Source organism: Papaver somniferum, chromosome 3, assembly GCF_003573695.1.
Source record: "Papaver somniferum cultivar HN1 chromosome 3, ASM357369v1, whole genome shotgun sequence".
NCBI lineage: Eukaryota > Viridiplantae > Streptophyta > Magnoliopsida > Ranunculales > Papaveraceae > Papaver > Papaver somniferum.
The window spans coordinates 64,679,527-64,697,159 of record NC_039360.1 but is presented as its reverse complement, the minus strand read 5'-3'; the positions used below and the strand labels follow the sequence as shown (position 1 = coordinate 64,697,159).

Below are 17,633 nucleotides of genomic sequence, written 5' to 3'. Positions count from 1 at the left end.
CACACTGCTGGGTATGGTCTTTCTTACACTTTTGATACTAACACTGATCTTACTGCCTATTCCGATGCTGATTGGGAAGGATGTGTGGAAGACAGAAAAAGTACATCAGGGGATTCTACTATGTAGGGATGAATCTTGTAGCTTGGCATAGCAAGAAACAAAATTCACAATCTCTCTCACATGTGAAGCAGAATACATTGCTGCAGGTTTATGTTGTACTCAACTTCTATGGATGAAACAAATGCTTGCTGATTATGGAATTTACTTTTGAATAATGAAGATCTTTTGTGATAACTCAAGTGCGATTCGCATCACTGAGAATCTTGTCGAGCACTCAAGAACTAAGCACATAGACATAAGGTACCATTTTATTCGAGATCTTTATGAAAATGGTATCATTACTATGGAATTTGTGCCTTCCGAACAACAATTGGCTGATATTCTCACAAAACCATTAGACACTGCCACGTTTCAACACCTACGACTATTGGTGTTGTTTTGGTTCATTAGTTCTCCATAACTCTTTCCCCTGTTGTTATCTCAATCTTTTTGGCAATTGAGTTTGGGATCTCCAGAGTTGTGTTGTTTCATGTTTGCATTTGTATCTAGTAGATGAGTTTTTCTGTTAAGTATCCTAGTGTTCTTTAGAAATCCTTCTTTTCTTGTAAAATCAAGGTCGCCTTTGTTGTTCTTACGGGAATGACATTTAATGGGGGAGAGTTCTTTTTCAACTTGTGCTTTATTGCCAAATATTTGTGGGGAGTGCGGTTGTGGAATATTATAGGGGTTATCTTGTATCTTTATAAACTCCTTGACGAATGCATTTAGCTTCGGCTTTATGATTGCATCTAAATAAGTTGGTATGTTTTTCTCTTTTGGTCTTGAAGTATCTCTATGAAAATTTCATGAGGATCCCACCAGTTTTCGTACCTTTTCCAATTTATACTGACAAAAAGGGGGAGAATTAATGTGTAGTTTCATACTACAAATACATATGGTTTACAGATCATTATGTAAGGGGGGTGGTTTTCATGCCGAGATGAAGTATTGACTAAGGGGGAGTGATACGTATCACCATAGTATCGTTGTCAAAGTTGTGATACAATTGAACTTTGATGTTGTGTAATAATACTATGACACTGTATAACAATGATTGAGAGAAATTATTTTCTCATTGTTATCGCTACGGATGTTCAATAACTATGATGCTGAGTTGAACACGTATAGAATCATGGAGTACTTGGAAGTGACGAAGTTTTCAAGTCGCGTTGAAGATGCCAAGGAGATCAAGCATTTGGATGAGAAGCTACAATTTTTATTTATTTTGTAATCCATATGTATTGATAGTTTTGTCACTAAAATTGACAAAGGGAGAGATTGTTAGAGCACTGCTCGGTCGAACTCGCATGCGTTGCTATCTCAAGCATGTTTGTCAATGTTAGTGATCAAAACTATAAGTCTTGATTTCTAGCCTATTTATAGATGTATCGGACTAGGACATAGATTGTGTAGTTGAGCTTAGACTTCACGACGTTCATCATTTGAAGACGAAGAACTACTAAGGGGAGCTTGTGGAACTTCATCGACAAAATGTATGTGGAGACTTAAACTCATCTATTACTTGGAAAGTCTATTTCTACTCTATCTCCTATATTGAGACATAAGTCGTATTACGATACAGTTTTCTGTATACAAATTTGATATTTCGAGCTGAGTTTATCTCGCTCACATATTTCTCGAAATATGTGTTGGCAAGCTTTCGCTTCGACCAAGTTCATCTTATATCATGTGAAAATTGCCGAGTAACATCTTACATGGTTTGTGTGATACAATCATTTGGTGTTTTTTTGGAATGTTTCGTTATGATTATTTCAATAACTTGAAAATTGCTTTGATGCTAATAGTGTGTGAAAACGACTATTGTCATCCTCTAAGAAAGTTTCAATGATTGAAATAAGAGTTTAGAACAATTAACCATTTTTGGATATGTCATGTTGTGCACTCTTGCACATATGTAATCCATGTCCGGGAACCATAATATGCATACCCGTTTGTGTACCGGTTGGTTTGAGAAATCCGGGAACCTAAGTATGCGTACCCGTTTGTGTACTGGTGTACAGGTTCATGTCCGAGATTTTCTGCTGGGATTGTAAGTTCGCGTACCCATTTGCGTACTGGCGAAACCTAATCTTGTTCCGGGTATTTCAAGTATGTGTACCCGTTTGCATACTTGAAGGTTAAAGTTCTAAAATCGGTTTTGTACATGAACATAAACATTTATATAATAAGGAATGCAATCTTTGCAAACCGTGGCTATAATATTCATGATTTATTCGAGTGAATCAAACCGATTTTGCTTCAATTGTGTTCTTGTATAATTCTATGAGAATATAGAAACTGAACAACTCTTTAACTAGTTTCATTTGAGTCACTTGGATTAGTTATGGTTGAGATGAATAAGGTTCATATGAGGGTAATCATATGGCTAACCTCAGTTAACTATTTGTGAGTCAACATGGTGTACACATTTAGGTACGGTTACATAAACCTAAATGAGGGTACATTTCATTTGTGTGTAACAAGCTAAGTTCGATCTAGCGGTTGAAAGATATTAGCTTGCTTGAATCAGGTTTTTCACCTAACGGTGAATATTGAATGCTTTTTTACCAAGGTAACTTGGATTGCAAACCCTGATTTGAAAACTATATAAAGGAGAACTCTAGAAACTGAGAAAACTAATCCCCATACCTCATGTGTGTTACTAGTTTCATAACTAGAGTCGATTCTCCTTTAACCTTAGGTTTCTATCGAGACCCTGTAGGTTAACGACTTCATTGGGATTGTGAAGCCAAACCAAACTATTTTCTTTGTAGTTGCGTGTTCTAATCTTGCACGATTCTATCTTATTGAGTACAATTGAAATAATTGACTCGAGATTAATTTCTCCGATAGGCAAGATAAAAGTAATCACAAACATCTTCGCCTCATCGTTTGTGATTCCACAATATCTTGTTTCGCTAGTCGATTAAGATTATTGTGAGGTGATTGATAATACTAGGCTGTTCTTCAGGAATATAAGTCTGGTTTATCAATTGGTTCTTGTTCACCTTGATTTATCAAAAGACGAAACAAAAACTCTTGGGTATTTTCGTGGGAGACAGATTTATTCAATCCTATAGAGTTTTCTGTGTGAGACAGATTTGTTTATCAAGTCTTCGACTTTGGGTCGTAGCAACTCTTAGTTATGGGTGAGATCAGCTAAGAGAATCAAGTGTGTAGTATCATGTTGGGATCAGAGACGTAAGGAACAATACTGTACCTTGAATCAGTGTGAGATTTATTAGGGTTCAACTACAGTCCAGTCCGAAGTTAATTGGTAGTAGTCTAGAGTCTGTAGCGGCTTAATACAGTGTGGTGTTCAATCTGGACTAGGTCTCGGGGTTTTTCTGCATTTTTGGTTTCCTCGCTAACAAAACTTCTGGTGTCTGTGTTATTTCTTTTCCGCATTATACTTTTTTATATAACTAAAATATCACAGGTTGTGCATTTAGATCAATCAATTAGAATATCCAACCTTTGGTTGTTAATTTAAATTGATTGACACTTGAACATTAGTCTTTGATACCGTTCAAGTTGTTTCACATAATAATCAGGCTCACGGATTTCTATCTGTTTGATTTGCTGATTACATTGTGAAACAAAGATATTAAACTCTTTGATATACTTTACTCTATATTGAGTCTGACTGTCTAGTTGATTCTCTAGAAAGTGTATTGGAGTAAGTCCTCTCAGATTGCCAGACGAATTGTGGGGTATGGTTATTAGACACCCGCATTTTCAAATCCAATGGAAGAGACACACAAATTTAACCCAAGTTATGATTCTTCACACACTTGCATGGAAACATCTCGTCGTTAACAACTAAATTATGCTACTTGTGGTTAGAGTTATTCGGTAATTACAGATCTCAAACCCTAATCTAGTTATAGATATGAATGAATGTTCATCTAATTCACAAGCCAGCAATTTAAAAACTGTATAACATAAGCGATGTTAAAGAGATGATAAACATTTAAGAATGAATATTTCAACCAATAAACATGTTTTCAAACTTCATACTACATATCTAACTGTTTGAGGGTAAAAACTGATTCTGCTGTTTTTGGTAAATTTGGGTGTGTTGATGAGAAACGAATTCAAACCCTAAACAAATGCACTGCACGGGAGTACTTTAGATTCGAGAGATCAATCTGTAAGACTCTGGCCTAAACCAAGAAATGGCCGTTCCAGATTCAATTCGGTCACAAAATGAAGGAGAAGGGTTGATCTTAGGGAGGGAAGCGAAGAAGGTGTTTGAGATCAGAATGTTGAATTATGAAGGTGTGGCTATTTTATGACTTGTATCAGAATATGGTTTCTAATTACTTATGTTGATAAAACTTGTCCCCCTTTTGAAATAGGTTGAAAACCTATTTATATAAGTCATTGAGCGCACCCTGATCTCATAGGAAGTGGACGAAGCTAAGTAGTGGAGAAGTGGAGTTGTGCAGAAAGTGGTGATCATCGTGTTTCCGTTATGAGGGAAGACTGGTCACACTTTCACCCACTACTCTCATTATTGTTAACCGTCCGTCCTTTCCTGACACTTTCTCGTAATGGGCGTGTTGCACGCCACACGCTGTAAGCCACCAGACCAATACCCCAATGAGCATCCACTTTGTGATATGTTTGATGTCTCGAGTGAATGGGTCAAGTCATGAGACTCGCCGCTAAAATCAGCACATAGTGCTTTTAATAAGTTATTTGTGAAATCAATATTTGCATAACATCGCTTATAATAGATGTATATAAAGCATCACTTTTAAACAAGCAGCTGGAAAATAATCGTACATGAAGCGTCGTTACTTTAGAGCTCGATTGAATCAGTCGCGAATTGAGCGTCTTAAAAAAGTAGCACGACCGGCCACCTTTGGGTGATCGTTTGAGGGCCTTATGGGCGAGCTATCACTTGGTCGATCACTCCATGTGGAGGAGGGGTGGCTGGCGATCACAATGCTACCCTGTTAGTCTTATGAAAATAAATCTACACCATCCAACTAGGTTAGCGAAGTTGGATGGAAGAGATGATTTGCGGCAATTACATGTTGTCGTTGATGTAATTTAGGGTTTAGGGGCCGCACGACCAACCCTCTTTTGGGCGAGCTATTCAAAGCAATGAACGTTAGTTCGAACATGTCGATCGATCATGTGCAAAGGTGGGTTTCCGGTGATCATGATGATGCCGTCGGGGCAATATGAAAATGGATCTAAGCTACTCGATCTGGACGACGAAGATTGATGGTTGTGATCGATTTGCGATAGTAGTGTGTTGCCGCAAAGCGTCTTAGGGTTTCAAAATGGTGAGTTCATCCTACTTTGGGCCAGCGATTTGATGCGCTCTGGTATTGCTATGAGCAAGTCGATCGAGCGAGGGTGGAGTTGGGTCGACGGTGAACACGTTAGCACTTCTTTAATCATTTGAAGGAAGATCTAAGCCGTCCAACTAGGCTAGCTAAGTTGGGCGGTCGTGATGTTTTTGAGACCGTTTTGGTCGGTTTTAGCTCGTTTGAGCTATTTTTCAACAACACGATCACCCATGTTAGGGTTAGCGTTCAAAGGTGTTGCGGGTGTTCTAGATGGAGTCCGATCCGTCGGGACGTTAGTGAGCCCGCCGATGGTCGTCATGATGATCGCCTAGTTTCGCTAGGAGTAGGCTAGGCCTATTGAATTGCGTGGACAAATCGTGTGGCCGTGATCATTTTTTAAGACTGATACAGACAATCTAGATTTTCCTTAAGGAATTAAAACGCGTTCGATTGCGCTGACTTTTAATTAAAAAGTGCGTGAACACGCTGATCTCTTTGTCAGAGGGTGGTGTAGCCTATGTGAGTGTTTTCATGCAGGTCTGGATACTGACACTTTGGGAGATCTGTGCTACTCGCTGCGAGTGAACATTAATCGTCATGTCATGCCAATATTGAGAGTTCGGCTGGGAACATAGCATAGGAAAATACCAGGCAGGTTAATGTATTAGTGAAAAATGCCGGTGTAAAATAAAATTCACATAATATTTGGGATCGTTGTTGTATGCACCATTCTGAGTGAATTAAATATATATTCGAATACACTGAATTGCTCAATACATCTGTGAGAGGTTTATGCACTCATTATTGTTTAGATGACTTTCGTTCCTTTGTAGGATGACAACGCATTAAATACAGGGGTTTACAATTTTGACCCTCAACTAAAAACCACCATCGACACTAACCAAATATAAAAGGTTTAATTACTCATGGATTTATTAAAATCCATGAAAAAATACAAAAGCAAACAAGTAAAGCAAACCCTAGAGATTGTTATGTTAAATCGCAATTCCAAGCCCTAGCTTCTTGTTCTCCTTGTGTTGTAAAATGCCATTTTTTCTGTTAGGACCCAGCTTTGGGGTGCCAAGTTCAGATAAGGGCCACCTGAGTTATGGGGTTTAGTAATTTGTTTAATATAGTTAGTAGTTAATTAGCCGTGATTAGTTAGTTATTAGATGCTGCTAAGTATGATTAGTAGAGTGTGTGTGTGAGTGGCACACGTACATACCAAACCTCATCATTTATATCCCCCTCATGTTTGTAGAACTCTTATGAAAAATTAATCAGTAAAATTTATCTTTTCTCTATAGAATTTCTGTTCTCCCCAATCTATCTCTATCCTTAGAGATCAAGAGTAGCTTCTGTGCTAATTTGTAAGGCAGGTCCTTATAATTGGTATCAGAGCACTCGATTCCTTGTGATCGAGTGACAATGACAATCAACAGAGTTGATTTTGAAGCTGAAGTGAAGAATTCAATTGCTGAATTGAAGCTTGCGCTGGAGGCTTTCACTACTGAGTTAAGGGATGTGGCTGATTGTGTAAACAAGATGAAATCAGATGAAGATTCACTCAAACCCTCATCTGAAGCTGTTGAATCAAACTCGATGAGTAATTTTAATCTCCATTATTCAACTCCTATAGATTCAAATCTAACAGATGAAGGAAATTGTATATCTACAACCAAAACTCAAATCTCTCATATGGATGAAGCTGTTTTTGAAGTTGAAGTTGGTGATTCCACGTTTATCGCTTATCGGGAACGCAAACCTTTCAATTCTGCACATAATTTTCTTACAGGGGGTTAGTCCTCGAGTGATTTCGGGGGAGTTGAGTGTATTTTAAATCTCAGGGATTTTGAGAGAGTTTGAGAGAGTGTAGGGAGTTTGAGAGAGTTTTGTGTTTTTGAGTTCAGGGAGTTTGGGGGAGTGTAGGGAGTTTGAGAGAGTTTATTAGAGGGAGTTTGGGGGAGTTTGAGAGAGTTCACTCCTAACTCATTCTCTTTTAAGAAACAATAAACCCTTATTTGAAAATAACATTGATCTTTAATCAAAAGAAAAAAATAAATGAAAATGATCATATCTGTATCAATAGTATGTTATTTTATGCAACGAGATAGTTTTTTTTCCCTTCAATTTAACGGTCTCCATACAATTCTAACTCCCTTTGTTCACGAACATTTTCCCACATATCATCCGCTATACTCTTTCTCCATGCATTAGCTTCTTGACGTTGTTGTTCTTGAGTTTGTTGTGTCAAAATTTCATCGTCATTTACAAGCGTTGATGGATGGCTATCTTCCTCTTCCTCTTCCTCGACCGGAAACTCATCTGAACGGCATTCTTTTCGTAAGAAGTTGTGTAGGCCTGCACAAGCTGTCATTATCTCCGCTTGCACCTGATACGGAAATGGAGGTTGAGACTTAAAGATCAAGAAACGAGACTTCACAACACCGAACAATCTTTCAACTACATTCCTCAAAGAAGCATGACGCATGTTAAATAATTCTTCAGCCTTTTTCGCATGATTACCCGTACCAGAAAATTCTTTCAAATGATAACGTTGGCCACGAATGGTGTTAAACAATATCGTCGGTTTGCAAACCCACCATCCCCCAAGTAATATTTACCTGAATAAAACACAAAAAGAAAACTTCGTCAAGTAGAACCCGAATATAACTTAACCAAAAAACTCAAAACTTCACAGATAAAAGTAAAATTACCTGCGGTATTTTCAGTCCATTTCTTTTTGTCATTGCGTCGTTAAGTATTTTCGAATCATGAGCAGACCCTTCCCATCCACTGAGCACGTATATGAACTCCAAGTCGAAGTTGCAAACCGCTAACACATTTTGAGATGTAATTCCATGTCGATTCCGATAAACGGCTGCATTTTTTTTCTACCATTGCTGGGATATGTGTACCGTCCATAGCTCCAATGCAATCCTTAAAGTAAGGATAAAATCGTGTACTCTCACGAATTTTAAATGGAGTTGCACTTGTTGGCTTAGCCATCATCCTCGGAGCTATAGAATTTAAAGCTCGCAACATCCTGTTGAAGTTTTTACTAACTGTCCACCGAGAGCGACCAAATGTGTCACGTTGTGCAATATCGTGAACTTTGGCCAACAACGAGTAAAAATGTACCAAGCATTTCTTCAATAGAAACACATCTTGTATCACATAATGATGTAGTTTCTCAATGATACAACATAGTTTTAGAAAAATATCAGGGTACATCCTATAACTTCTTCGAAAGTCTTCTGGGTCTTGACGCAAAACTCTCCTTATATAGTTATATCCAAACAAAGTAACTGGGCGTCTCATTGGTCTTTCATACGCTGACTTTGTATGTATTGCAATTGCTTGATTATATCCATCAACCATGAATGCACCGCTGAAAGTATATTCAAAAATATGGATAGTTCAAATTCATTATTGCTGCTTACCTCTTCATCATCACTGCTTTCTTCTTCTGTATCAAAGGCTTCATCTTCACTATCAGTAGATAAATCCAAATCAGACATGTTCACCTAAAAGATGATAAAAGTACTTTTTTTTATTAGAATCATCATTATTTCAAAAGCATAAAAGTATATGTATATAGAAAATAAGCATATAGAATATAAAGTTCATAAATTCAATCATAATAACCATAAAGATGTCAACCCATAAAAATTAGTAGCAATCAATCCATAACAATAAGTTCTCAACTAGGAGAAAAGAAAAATTAAATACTAATAGTTATGAAGAAAAACGATCAAATGTTGTAACTCTAAAAGCCCATTAAACCTAATAGAAACTTGCAAAGATGACAGGTTTATGCTTTTAACTTTGAACCAATCCACAACTTTCTCTCTTCAGGAGTAAAACGTATGAATAAGTTCTTCTTGTGATTGTTGTCCAGCATTTCAATTACTTTCAGCTTATCTTCCAAAGAAATTTCATTCATGCCATAAACAAGATCCCATACTTGGTTATCTTTCTTATCCTTATCAATTCTGCGCATTTTTTCAATTTTGCGGTCTTCTTTCTCTTTCGCAACAAGAGCATGCATTGAATCAATAGAAGAAGCAATCGATGAACTGTTGGCAATCAATTTCTCTAGATAATCAGACTTCCCAGTAGGATTAGTTGATGTAGAAGAGTCACCAATGTCACACCTTGGTCTTTTCTTTGGTGCCGTTTTTCTGACAGGAATTTTCTTTGTGTTCATATCTTGAGTTTCATCTTTATCTTGTTCATCACTTTCCTCTAAGCCATATCCCACGTATGATACGTTAAAAGTATTATCATATTGCTCTCGTTGAGTATAATCAACATCGAAGTAATCATCTTGTTCATCTTCCTTATCACAGGTTCTAGCACTTGTACCCTCATGGGTAAGATCAACTGTAACTTTTCCAGAAGCACATTTATTCCCAAAAACAATAAGCAAGTCACCATAGTCTTTACCATTATCTTCCCTTAAGTTAGTTTGGTTTGGATGGCTCTGTTAACATACAAAAAATAAATAAAGGATAAAGCATGAATTAGAACTCTGCACAAAATAGAAGAAAAAAATATCAAATTTAGTTTTCAGTAAGTAACACACACATACCTCAAAGTAATTGTTCCACATCTCGTCGGATCCAGTAATCATCTTGTTAGCATCATCCCAACCGAATCCAGAAGTACAAGATTTAAACAAATCCTGGTATTGACCAAATCTAGTCTTCAGCCATCTATGTTTCCCTTTATAGTTCTCAAAAGATTTGCCACAACCACATGCTTGGTTAAGTTTTGGAAGTATCTCCTCTTCCACTATTCTCTTAGTAAAACATCCACTAGTGTCTTTCTTCTTCTCAAATGTAGCTTCTACCAACAGTTCCAATAATTTCTCAGTCTCTCGAGTTGTCCATTGTTTGTAATTCGTAGTCACTTCCGTTTCCGGTTCCGTATTCTTATTCTTCCTAACATTCTTTTTCTTCTTGTTGTTTTCAGCAGGTTGGCTGGATTTTTCCATTCTATGGTGTGACATGTTAGCTACATTAGTACTTAGACTAATACTAGAAGTTAACAAAGCAAGGATAGTAATAACACCAAACAGTCTAATGTAAACATGATAAAAAAATGTGATACTAGATTACACAGTACTAACACGCAGAGCTACTTAGCCAAATTGTTAATCAAAGAAAATCCCTTAGCAACTCCTTGCAACAAAAGCACCGTATGAATTGGCTAAAACACGCCAATACGGAATGAAGTACGCCACTGTATTGAACTTTGGCATATAGAATAGAAGAGAAGTATGTGTCTAAATAAGAGGACTTAACAAGTGATAGTGATTCTCAATGACACCCATGCAAAGTAGCAAGCCAATTAATGCATGATGACATAACAAATTATGAAGATAGCTGTAAAGGAATTCTGTTTCACCGAAACACAGTTTCAGATTGTCCAATCTTTGTAGTACTAATACTTACCTGATCCTCTTGAAATTTGTATGGTACACTTACAACTCAATATTCCACAACACACTAAAAAATCATAGCATTCCAACGGTTCATTAAAAAGATACATTACTCAGAACCTGACTACTTTCAACACGTGCATACATAATTCAGTTCCGGATTTCTCACACTTTGGTGTACCTAAAGTGATCAGAACTTCATGAAATTTCTAAAGTAGTAAACCTTCATATATACAAACATCATACTAAAATTTCAGCTTTGTCCGATAAGCGGAGAATGAGATAAATAGGAATCAGTCCCCTATTCGGGATTTAAACTCAGCAGACCATAGTCATATATTGTGCAAGCGTTGCAGTAGAAAACATGACCTGATCCGCGTGAAAATTTTACTGTACTTCTATAACAAGGTAAACTACGAAATACTCAAATTTCATCATATTCCAACGGTTGAATATAAAGATATCATTATAACAAAAGCACCGTATGAATTGGCTAAAACACGCCAATACAGAATGAAGTACGCCACTGTATTGAACTTTGGCATATAGAATAGAAGAGAAGTATGTGTCTAAATAAGATGACTTAACAAGTGATAGTGATTCTCAATGACACCCATGCAAAGTAGCAAGCCAATTAATGCATGATGACATAGCAAAGTAGTAAAGGAATTCTGTTTCACCAAAACACAGTTTCAGATTGTCCAATATTTGCAGTACTAATACTTACCTGATCCTCTTAAATTTTTTATGGTACACTTACAACTCAATATTCTACAACACACTCAAAAATCATAGTATTCCAACGGTTCATTAAAAAGATACATTACTCAGAACCCGACTACTTTCAATACGTGCATACAGAATTCAGTTCCGTATTTCTCACACTTTGGTGTACCTAAAGTGATCAGAACTTCATGAAATTTCTACAGTAGGTAACCTTCATATATACAAACATCATACTAAAATTTCAGCTTTGTCCGATAAGCGGAGAATGAGATAAATAGGAATCAGTCCCCTATTCGGGATTTAAACTCAGCAGACCATAGTCATATATTGTGCAAGCTTTGCAGTAGCAAACGTGACCTGATCCGCGTGAAAATTTTACTGTACTTCTATAACAAGGTAAACTACGACATACTCAAATTTCATCATATTCCAACGGTTGAATTTAAAGATATCATTATAATCAAATCATGCAATTTCTTACCAAGATCTTTTGAACCACAAATTAGGGTTTTGATAGAGAGAGAGTACCCACAAAAAAACTATACACACAATCAAAATAAACAATCATGGAGATCAAAGATATGAAAAACAATCAAAATAGTACACAAATCAAACTATTATAAACAATCATGGAGATCAAAGAAGAAAAAAAACATACTTGGGAAAAAATGTTTCCTCTTCTTTCTCCTATGGTTTTCTACGCACCAAACTCCTTCCCAAATCTCTACTCTTTTGATAGATTTGTTGTGAGACCAAAATACACTAAAAACTCCTTCGAACTCCCAAAAGCAACCAACTCACTAGTATTGTAGGGTTTTATGACTAACAGGGAGTCCAAGAGCTTTTTTTAAACTCCCCAGCGACTAACAGGTGTTTTCTAGAGAGTTTAGGAGACTCTTCTAAACTCCCCCACGACTAACGGAGATTTGGAGAGACTCCCTCAAACTCCCCCGGGACTAACAGGAGAAAACCTAAATACACTAAAATCTCTCGAACTCTCCCACGACTAACCCACTGTTAATGTTTTTGTGGAATCTCAAGGTACAGAAATTAGGGTTCATCAGCAGTGTAATTACAACACCTTGAATCTGCTTTCCAGTGAAAATTTTCGGCAGTTTGATGATTGGAAGTTCATCACTAGTGATAATCTTAAACAATTTACTTCTTACTTATTCAAAATTCTCAAGGTATTTTCTATCCTACACATAATTCAAATTACTTATGTGATTGATGTTTCACCTAGTTCTGAGTATGGTTGTATGATTTTTGATCGCGGTAAAGAGTTTGTAGTTGGTGAGATTTGTTCCAATTGTGCTACTGCTAGGAGAGTTTTCAAATTCTGTCTTGAGATGCTTGCTTCTTGTTTGGCTATTCCAGTTGAGAAATATGATGAAAAATCTTTTTATGAGCTTATTCTTCAACATGGGTACCAATTGGATTCCAGATTTACGAATTCAGTAGTGTTCATATTGGTTAAAGATGGTGATAGCTGCTACCACGGGAATCTGTTTGCGAAAATGTCACTCAGAAACAGTATCACCTGTTATGCCTGTGATTGTATTTTGTTTGTTCCAGGAATGATCGAACTGGGGTATGTTCATATATTTGAAAGTAGTGCAGACTGTTTTTGTAGTAGCATGGATTTTTCTCAAAGGGTATTTGATCCAGGAAAAGAAATTGATGTACTAAGAAGTGGGAATTGTGTATATGAGCTAATTCTGGGAGTCAGGTACTGTTTTGAAGTTCTATTTGAGTATTTGTATGTGTTTTTGTTTGGTATAAATGGTGATAGTGGAAACGCTAGTATGCTGGTTGGTAAAATGATGCAGCTAGAGTGTGCTCCTAGGGATAAATTGATACTCCAGTCGACAAGGAACAACAAGTCTGGTAATGAATGGAGTTTACGTGGCCAGGAATCCCTTGAAAAGGTAGTAGGAATCAAAAATATGCTTGTAAAAACAAATGGTAGTGGTTTAAAATGGTTTCTCATGCTAATACTTGGATCACCAAGCCTTATCATTTGTGGCAGTAGTGCTAGGAGTTCCAACAAAGTGGAATCATATAAATGGGGATGGGGTATCTTGAACAGAGTCGTAAAAGCTGAGGCAATGAGTGTTGGTGGTGCTCTACTTTGTACTTGAAGGTTTCAAGATAATATTGAAACAAGAAGGGTTATATATGTGATTGCAAGAGTTATGAGAGCTCTGTATAAAGAAGATTATACTATAAACTTGCAGTTGAGATGTGGTTTACTTGTTCGGCGTATGCTTATTTTGGTTACTGCTCAACATCTAGCACGTTGGTGGCGGGACAAAATGCATTCTAGAAGAGCAACAATGTTAATTAAAACCCGAGGATTTCATAGAATTCTCCTGGACCAAGGTGATGGACTTGCGTATTATATGATAAAGTATTACCACACAGGAAGTCAGAACTTCATGGTTAAATCTCTGAAGTCTATTCGTGATGATACCCTAACTCATTTCCCTTCGTACACAATCAGGTTTACCAAGGTATATTTCTTCATATACATAGTCCTGATTACTTCAGTATGTGCTGGTTTATCTGATGATAAGTATATTGGAGTCTTATTTGGTCGTGGTAAAACAACTGAACTTGATGCGAGGTGTTCTTCTCATAACAAACATATTTCCAAATTCTACACTACTTCTTGTTTTTTTATTTATAATGGGTTGTTTTTCATGGATGCTTATGAGCTAATTTTGGAATTTGGACACCATTTGGGGTGGTTATTTGGGATCTCGGATGTGTTTTTGTTCCTTCTAAGTATTGGGTGGCAACGGTTATTCCCTATTGTAAGAAGAAATAATCTCTACAGGTATGTTGTTGTGGTGACAGCTGAATATTTTCTTGAAGATTTCCATCAACTTTTGAAGCAGCTGAAGCTCTCCACCACTGATGGCACAACAGTCCAAGGGAAAGAAGAGTCTGCAAACTCTATACATCTAACAAATGCATGACAGGAATTCTGGTGTAAGAGATCTAGGTCATTAAAGCTCTCAAATTCTGTTTCAATTGACATAATCCAACAAAACACAATGCATTACATGGCAGGAATGTTACAAGAACTCAAATCATTCGCAAGCTTTAATTCTTCTTTTGGCTGCCACACCGAGACTGAAATGCACAAGTTCGAAGGTGCAAGTATAATTAAAGAAGATATTGAGTAGTATGAAGGAATAACGGTTTTGTAGTACAAGCTTAGCTCTGTAGAAGTGGCTCTCACATTCCTCATCTGGTGGGCTGGGCTCTATGATTTGGTTTTATTCATGGTGTTGGAATTACCTTTGTTCCTCCTGGCTATATGGAGTACCAGAAACAAGAGTTGTAACACATAGGTTCAAACAACTCTCAGTACAGCAAGCCACCTTATTACCAGGTATGCTAACTGTTTAGATAAAAATGGAGGCACCATATGGTCTTTATACCAGTTATGCTCATGTGATTATGGGGTCCTTGTACAAGATGAAAACCTGAAGGTTCATGTTCATGGCTCAACTGGAAGTGCAGTAGGGTATCTGATTCTCGAAGGTGCTCATACAATCGTTTTTAAGGCTAGTTTGGGGTTGTTACTCATGGCTACGAGTGATGTCTTTACTAGTATTTACCAAGCACTGGAATTTGAAGATAGCCGGTCTGTTTCCTTTGGAGAAGTAAGCTCAGAATACTTAAATACATTGATGAGCATCAACTATTATTGAAGGGAAACTAAAACTAAGCTTGATTCCTACTGTTCAGATGAATGGTTTTAGTTTTTTACGGACCTGGGCATTAAAGTTTGCAAAGTTCACATCTCTTATTGTATCCGAGACAGAGCTGCAATTTACAATAATTGTGTGTTCCTTGGATCGAGCTCAATTCATATACTTGAGGACAAGGATAATCTGAAGGAGTGGGATTTGTCAGGACCCAGCTTTGGGCTGCCAAATTCAGATAAGGGCCACCTGAGTTATGGGGTTTAGTAATCTGTTTAATATAGTTAGTAGTTAATTAACCATGATTAGTTAGTTATTAGATGCTGCTAATTACGATTAGTAGAGTGTGTGTGTGAGTGGCACATGCACACACCAAACCTCATCATTTATATCCCCCTCATGTTTGTAGAACTCTTACGAAAAATTAATCAGTAAAATTTATCTTTTCTTTCTAGAATTTCTGTTCTCCCCAATCTATCTCTATCCTTAGAGATCAAGAGTAGCTTCTGTGCTAATTTGTAAGGCAGGTCCTTACATTTTCTCGTTAAAAGTCGAGGATGTCTTCTTATATAGTGATCTTGAAGTTGGGTCTTTTTAAGTTCTTCCAGGCCCATAAATAGAGTCAAAACGCGTCAAAAGTATTCCAAGAAATTATCAGGTTCGGCTGACATACATACGGACTTCCTAAGACGAATCTGACAAGCTAAGTTTACCCTAGTTGAGTTGAAAGTTCGGCTGACATGTGATGGATAGTTTTCAGCCAAACTTCCTCGTGTACCCTCTTCATTTTTCTCGAAAACTTCAATTCAGGCTCGGTTAACTCCCTTCTAAACGAATATTCTCTTCAATACTTTGTCAAAAACCCACCTTAAGGTTCGGGGACCTCCATTGAATCACTATTTAGCTGAATATTCTCCTAGGCACCCTCAAAGAATTGATTTTAGGCTTCAGGTTTGGGCTGACACGAGGTGATGAGTTATCAGTCGACCATCTCTCCCGCATGACCGAGTCTTTCAAACTTGTTTCTTCCATAACTTTTTCGTCCGATGTCGGAATGACATAATTCTTTCATTGTTGGCTTTGTTTTTGAATTATGTTCTTAATAGTAATGAACCCTCCTGGTTTTGAGAAGTATATTTATCTTTTGATCCTTTTTAATTGCAAAACTTAACTTCCTTGTTCATTTTATGTCGCAACGAACTCTATTATTATTCTTTGGTTGCATCACTTTAGAACTCCTCAAAACTCAAAAACAAAACAAAATCAAGGCATAATGATATAACTAACAAGAAAATAATAAATAAGAGTTCAAAAATAGTGCAAATAATGCACCTGTCAAAGTTATATCTGAATCATCCTAACGATAAAAAAGATAAATAACTTTGTAAACCTGAAGACAAGAACTATGCGCACCTTCACTTAGTATGATGATCATGAACAATGAGCAAGTACGAGAAATGATACACATGTTGATATGACGTATTGTATTGAATGTTATCATGTGTATGATTGTTTTGATTATGAGGCAAATCTAAAATAAGATAAGCCAACTGTTTTAGGGCAAAAACAAGTATTGTTAAAGTACTTTCTTAAGGTTTAAAAATCAAAATTGTGCATGGCGATCCTAAACCAAGAAATGATCGTTAACGACTTACTTCGGTCAAAAAGGGAGAAGATGTGTTAATCTTAAAGGAGGAGAGTAGAGAAAGTTGAGGAATCACGCTGGTAATGAATTTTAGAGTGTGGAGTTATTGAAGTATGAAAAACCAGAGATCTGAATGATAAGATTATTCTGATTATATATAATATATAAAATATATGAAGACATCTATTTGTAGTTATAATGGACACACACTGTTTTCTCGTAAATGAAGGAATTGAGAAGTAGATCGTGGAGGTAATAGTGAAGTCATTCCCCCTATGTCAGACCGTCACCACTCTATCATTCTTCTAACTGCTCTTAACCGTCATCACTACTTGTTGCGTTCTCATCATGGGTATTTCCGCGCTGCATGTTGTTGTAAACCGCCAGACTAATACACATGAAATTTTTTATATGTGATATATTTTGATACAACGTATGAATTAGTGGAGTCGTGGGGTACCTCTTTTCTTGGCTAATCCATAGACATGATGTGTGATGAGCTCTGGATAGGATGAACAAGTCTTATTGTAGTGATATTGAGTCTTTGGATGACTCGTGTCGTAGTAAGTATGGGAACGAACCATACCATCATGGCTTGAATGTCGAACTCTGACGATGACACCATGAATATCTAATACTCAAGAATGATATGAATGACCAACGATGGTCTCTTGTGCAACCTCATCTGAGATAGT

At 36.9% G+C, this 17,633-nt stretch overlaps 1 protein-coding gene across 1 annotated transcript; it reads left to right on the top strand.

Moving 5' to 3' along the window:
- Positions 1-12,601: 12,601 nt before the first annotated feature.
- Positions 12,602-15,750, top strand: LOC113356342. Its single transcript, XM_026599450.1, has 2 exons — positions 12,602-14,090; positions 14,417-15,750. The coding sequence occupies exon 1, from the start codon at positions 12,837-12,839 to the stop codon at positions 13,716-13,718; it is 882 nt and encodes a 293-aa protein (XP_026455235.1). The 5' UTR covers positions 12,602-12,836; the 3' UTR covers positions 13,719-14,090; positions 14,417-15,750.
- The last annotated feature ends 1,883 nt before the right edge of the window (positions 15,751-17,633 follow it).